Here is a 5,869-nt window from a genome sequence, read left to right as displayed (position 1 = left end):
GGCGGCGCCTTGCGCTGCGAGGAGGCCTATCGCCGACGCGAATTTGTTTTTCTTTTCTTCGAAACGCCTCATCTCTTTTCGTTGCGCCGGGCCGCGCGAGTCCTGTTTGATTTGTCTCTTTCGGCACCCTTCCGCCACACCTCTGTGGCACCCCCCCCTCTCTTGGCGCTTTCTTAAGCGCCTGAGCTCCTCCCGAGGCTGAGCTCATCCCTGCATCTCTCAGAATGTCCCTTGAAACGTGAGAGAAGAAAGAAAGAAAGAAAACACACAACCCAAGGGAGGGATGTGCGAGAAAAAGAAAGAAAGAAAGATAGCAGACAACCCAAGGGAGGGATGGGAGAACGGCACGCCGCCACCACACAGGGATTTTAAGTGCGAGAGTGCCTTGTGTTCTAAGTACTCGCTTTCTCTCTTTCGCGGGAAGAGCGACGCTGGTGCTTGCTTGCAATGCCCCTCGTGACTCCATCGCTCGCCGTATCAAACTGCACCCTTCCACACTCCCCGCTGCCGGTGCGCGACGGATCGCTCTGCTCGGTGCCCGCGTGCGCCGCGTGCGGCCGGCTGCTTCCGTCGCTGCTGCTCATCGGCTCAATCAAGACGGGCTCGACGCTGCTGTGGGGCCGGCTGGTCGACTATAGCGAGGGCGCCATAGACACGGGCAGGACCACCGACAAGGGTTACATCTCCAAGAAGGAGAAGGACTTCTTCGGCGACCCTGCGCAGTGGCGCCGTGGCCGCGGCTGGTATGAGCGGGCGTGGCCAAAGTGCCCGGCTAGCGGCGCGCGCACCGTCGTCGGCATCGATGCGACCCCGGCGTACCATGTGTGGTACGATGCGCCGAAGAACATGGCCGCCTTCTACGGCCGGGCGCTCGGCCAGCTCCGGCTCGTGTGGATGCTCCGCGACCCGGTGCGACCGCCGCACCGTCGCCCGCCGAGCTCGGCACCGCCGCCCGCCGAGCGCCGCCGCGCCGCCGCCCGGCCTCGCCGCAGGTGGCCAAGTACTGGTCCTATTTCTGGGAGCTCAAGTCGTACGGCGGCGACTGGGACAGGGTCACCTTTGACGCCTTCACCGCGCCCAAGCTGAACCGGTCGCGCGAGTGCGCCGCTTGCTTGAGTAGTTGAAACTAGCGACCGCGTGCTAGTTGTGCCAGTTGAGCTGAACAGGGCGCGCAGTGCGCATTGCTTGGCGCACCACGCCTCCCAGACATCTCCCAAGACACCTCCCAGACACTTCCCAGCCGCCTCCTGCACACTCCCCAGACTTGTCCCAGACACGTCCCGCATGCTAGCCAGACGCCTCCAGGACACTCCCCAGACACGTCCCAGACACTGTCCCGCACGCTAGCCAGACGCCTCCAGGACAGGACGCGAGAGGGACACTCTGTCGGCAGAGCGGCGCCTCTAACCCGCGCCCGCCCCTCCGGCGCCTCGCCCCTGCGCAGGTGCCTCCGGCGAGACCCAACCTCGCCGCTCTGGCCGCCCTCCCTCCCGCCGCCGTTTGGCAGCTGCGCGCCGCACCTCGACCACGGCCTCTACCACCCGCAGCTGCAGCGCTGGCTGGAGTACTTCCAGCCGGCGCAGCTCCTCCTCGTCTCCTTCGCCGGAATGGCGCACAGCTGCCTCCCCGACCCCCCGGACACCTTTCTCGCCACGTCTCCCCCTCCCCCCCCCCCCTCCGCAGGTGCAGCGGCCCGCCGCGGTGGTGCGAGACGTGGTGCTGCACGCAGGGCTGCGGCGGGCGCAGGCCGAGCGCATCGCAGCCTCCGCCGTCTCCCGCCGCGTCGCAAAGGAAAAGCAGAACTCAAAGGCGTCCGGCCACGGCCGCATGCCGCCTGCGTGGCGGCGCGAGGTGGCCGCGCTGTACGCGCCCTTTCTCGACCGGTTCTACAGCCTGGTCGGCGAGGCGGGCGTGCCCGTCTCGCCGTGCGAGGAGCGAGGCACGCGCTTCCTCGACCCGCCGCCGCAAGGCGAGGGCGAGGGCGAGGGCGAGGGCGCGGCGCCCGGCGCCGCGCCGGCCGCGGCGGCGGCAGTGCCCGCGCAGCAGGGCCGGCGGAGGGAGCGGAGCAGGGGCGCACACCCGCGGCGTTTCGCCGGCCGGGGGGCAGCCTCGCGCGCGTGGAGGGGCGCGTCGTGAAGAAAGAGAAAATACCGGGAAGGGAGGCTTTTTGAAGCTTTGAAGTGGTATAGTGCTGCCGGCCTTTTGGAGCACTCTTGCCCAAGTTGGCCCCTGTACGGGGTGTGGACCCTGAGTTGACCAGGGGCTGTGCGCCAGGCCCTCCTGCTCGGCTCCAGCCAGTAGACAAGTCTTGTCATCAACAGAGTAGATGGATCTGACCTCGGGGCCGAGATGTGACCAAGCGCTGGTAGCGTGGTTTGACCTCACACCCATGGTCTCACAGTGTGCCGGCAGTCGCCGAGCAGTGTCGCTCACACAAGCCGCAGAGCACAAGTGACTGAGGGCCAGTGAGGGCGAGCCCATCGCTGTGACAGCTGGTGGCAGCCGCACAGTGGGCTGTGCCAACTGTGCAGAGCGTGTGAGCAGCAGAGAAGCTGCTCTCCAGGCTTATGTCGCAAAGAGCTGCATGCCACCGAAGGCGCTGTCGAGGTTCGCCGAGCGCGGCGCAGGTTGGGGGAAGCCGCCACCGACGAGCGCGTTGGACGTTTCACTCCGGACAAAGACGGGTACACGCACACGAGCCGCGGTCGTGTACCCGTCTTAGCGGCGAGGCGCGGGAACGTCTGTGGCGAGGTGGGTCGCGTCCCCCGATTTCCGTCATCTCACGGTCCTTCCCCCGTATATAGGAAGCCACCGGATGTAAGTGGGGCGGGTTTGCTGCTGCGGGGTCCCCCGCTGTCGCCCGGGGTCGTGCGAGGGGTGGGCACGACCAGTAGGGACCCCCTCCCGCTCCCCCCCGGGCCCCGCTCTCACCTCTCAGTTGGGGCCTCCGCGGCCGAGTGGGAGAGCAGTGTGGGAGATATTGGATGGGCGAACGGGTCCTCGATCTATGCGTGCCAGGCCCGGCTTTGCCCCTCCCCGGGCCGAAGCGCCCAAATCAGCAGGTCGAGGAGCGAGGGCCGAGGCGGGCCCGGCGAGGAGAAACCCGGCCCGGCAAACCGTCCTGCACGGGCCCGTCTGCGGCACATCGACCGGCCCGCTCACTCACAGCCGGGCCCGGGCAGGAGGGTTTGCCGGGCCCGTTTTGCGCGAGGCGGGCCTGGCGAGGAGAAAACCGGCCCGGCAAAAGCACGCTCGGCGGCCCGGGAGCGGCCACTTTTGACCCGGCCGGGGCCCGCCGGTGCCCCTGGCCCTGCCGGGCCCGGACGGAACCGGCCCCGCCCGGGCCCGCCCCACTTACGTCCGGGGCCCCAGTTATATCCGGCGGCTTCCTAAGACGCGATACCCACCCAAAACGTCTACTTGGATTTGTCCGCGACACATCACAAAAGAAACATCCCCCCCCGCGGGGGGTAAATCGTTCAGACACAAACCTTGGGGGCGCCCGACCGGATCGATCAATTGCCCCCCCCCCCCCCGCCCCCCGGAGGCCATGGGTGCCTGCACGTCCTGTGGTATGGGGAAAGCTGCAGGACAGGACGTTGAAATCAACGCCGCCGCAGCTTCACTCCGGCAAGCTGCGGAAGAAGGCCTCCTGCTCCTCCGTAGCGACAAGTCGGCAGGCGCCAAGGTCAGTGCGAGTGGATACAAGAACGTTCTTGTCAGCCCTTCCACACCTCCGGAGAATCAATTTTCGGTCAAGGACACCCGCGGCCTCGGTTCGTTTGGTACCGCCGAGGAGGCGGCGCTGGCCTACGCGCGTTCTCCAGAGGGCCGAATCATCGCAGCAAAGCGCTATGCGGAGAATGAGGCGGTAGCCCGCGCCCTCATGCAATTTGACGAGAATGGCAATGGACTGGACGAGACGGAGCTGACTTTTGCACTTGGGGCCTTCGATACCAGCAACAGTGACAGGCAACGGAGGAATGCGGCGAATGATGGCCGCCACGCAAGAGGTGTGACTGAGTTTGGTGCTTGGTGCGGGGGAAGTTTTGGAAGGCAACGTGTGGTTAGTGTGTTTTTGATGCGCTGCACAGGCCAGGGTGCGTCGAGGGTGCATCTCGTCCACAACTAGTGGGTTGTCTTTTCCCATCCGTTGGGCGACTCTCTGCGCGTTGGCACGCTCTGGCCTCTGCCGGGCCCGGGCAGGCCCGGGAGCGGCCACTTTTGACCCGGCCAGGGCCCGCCGGTGCCCCATGGCCCTGCCGGGCCCGGACGGAACCGGCCCCGCCCGGGCCCGCCACTTACGTCCGGGGCCCAGTTATATCCGGCGGCTTCCTACTCCTTCCGGCAAACAAACGAAGAAGGAAAACAGAGCTCAGAGCGTCCCCAGCACTTTGCGTTTCCGGAAATTTCAAGGGAAAACAGAGGGTGTTTGGTGCTCCATTCTGTTTCATTCTCTCGAGTTTCCCTCGGGAAACTCGCGAGTTTCCCTGAGTCCTGAGAGCTGGTCTGGGGCAAAATCTGAGCCAACAGTCTGAGGCAAAATTGAGGATATGGATATCGGCAAACTTCCCGGGTATTTTCCAGGTATGTACCATGAAAAAGTTAGTATACCCGAAAAACACCGGTATTTTGCCGATTTTGCTGACCAAAAGCAAAACAGCCTGCCTCAGACTCAGCTCAGAGCCCCCCAAAATGACGATTTTCACGGAGTTTCCCCGGGAAAACAGAGAGGAAAAGAGAGGCTGTAGAGAAAAAGGGAAAGGAAGAGAGACGGGTGCGAGAGGAAAAGCTTATACAGCCTAATGCCCAAGTGCCAAGACCTGGCCAAGACTCTTGGAGTGCAGAGTTGGTAGCCGCGCGCCCAGGGCCGGGAAGAAACGCACCCAGAGGCCGGACGATTGGGATCGGGTTACGGGCAAGACAGCCTACCCCCACTTGGAGCACTTGGAGTGCAGTGATTAACCGCACATCCAGGCGAAGTGTATCGCGCGCCTTGCGGGGGGGGGCGCGGAAAAGAGGAACCTCTTATTAGCGCCCTCGCCATGGTGCTGCAAGCAGCGCCGGGCGACGACGACTTACCGCCTCCCGGTCCATCAACAAGGTTTTTCATTTTCGCTGTGCCACACGCGCTCGCCGCTGCCTCCCTGCGAATGTCAACCGGCGAGGCAAGCCGCGACGACGATGCGACGACGAGCAGCAGCGAGATTACATTGTGCGCCACACAAACCGCGCCACTGCCACGCCACCGGCATCCCGCAGCCTGCACTCACGCGCCGCCGGCCTGTGTCAGTGATCCGCCGCTCGGCAAGTTCCCGCCTTGGTCGTTCCAGCATCCGGTGCTCGTCGGCGCATCGGCGCGGTGGAGAGCTGGCGGCGGCAGCGCCGGCCTCATTGCGCTGCTCAAGTGCGAGCCAATCTCCCCTCGCCAGCCGCCCGCCGCCCGCCGCCTCGCTCACAGCCGTCACGTCGCCCCAGGGACGGCGAAAACATCAAGGCCTTTCGGACGCTCGTGCGCTTCACGGGCTTGATGGTGGCGGTCCCACTCGGCGTGATGGGCGGCTGCTACGCGCTGCTGCCGAGCGCCGGCGTCCACCGCCACACAGACCGCGTGCTGTACGCGGGCATAGCCGCAATCGTGGCGGTGCAGGCGGTGGTGGTTGCGTATTTGGTGCTCGCGTTCGCCGAGACCCCGCCCGCACAGAAGAAGAACCAGTGAGCTGCGCAGTACGCCGCCCCACAGTCGGACCTCCATGCGTGTGGTGTGCGCGCGTGGATGGACCGTGGAGACCTCGCGAGGTGCAGACTGGCGGACCGCGACTCTGAAGTATACGTGAATCCACGTATGACGTCACTGGCTGTGCACACA

At 65.2% G+C, this 5,869-nt stretch overlaps 2 protein-coding genes across 2 annotated transcripts in view; one reads left to right on the top strand and one right to left on the bottom strand.

The window, feature by feature from the left end:
- The window catches only part of EMIHUDRAFT_252125 (hypothetical protein), a gene marked incomplete at both ends in the record, with an annotated part of 815 nt that extends 743 nt beyond the window's left edge, over positions 1-72 (bottom strand). Inside the window, one exon of the mRNA XM_005789700.1 lies at positions 66-72. Coding sequence (XP_005789757.1) covers positions 66-72 — 7 coding nt within the window. The remainder of the gene's footprint in view (positions 1-65) is intronic.
- A 367-nt stretch (positions 73-439) lies between these two features.
- EMIHUDRAFT_460510 (hypothetical protein) lies at positions 440-2,171 on the top strand (the record flags this gene model as incomplete). The annotated part of the gene is made up of 5 exons (XM_005789699.1): positions 440-909; positions 993-1,099; positions 1,508-1,592; positions 1,684-1,925; positions 2,108-2,171. Exons 1-5 carry the CDS (start codon positions 448-450, stop codon positions 2,169-2,171), a joined length of 960 nt encoding a protein of 319 aa, XP_005789756.1. The 5' UTR covers positions 440-447.
- Positions 2,172-5,869: the final 3,698 nt, after the last annotated feature.

The sequence above is a fragment of the Emiliania huxleyi genome, assembly GCF_000372725.1.
Source record: "Emiliania huxleyi CCMP1516 chromosome Unknown EMIHUscaffold_1254, whole genome shotgun sequence".
Taxonomy (NCBI): Eukaryota; Haptophyta; order Isochrysidales; family Noelaerhabdaceae; genus Emiliania; species Emiliania huxleyi.
This window is presented reverse-complemented; position numbering and strand designations above follow the sequence as displayed.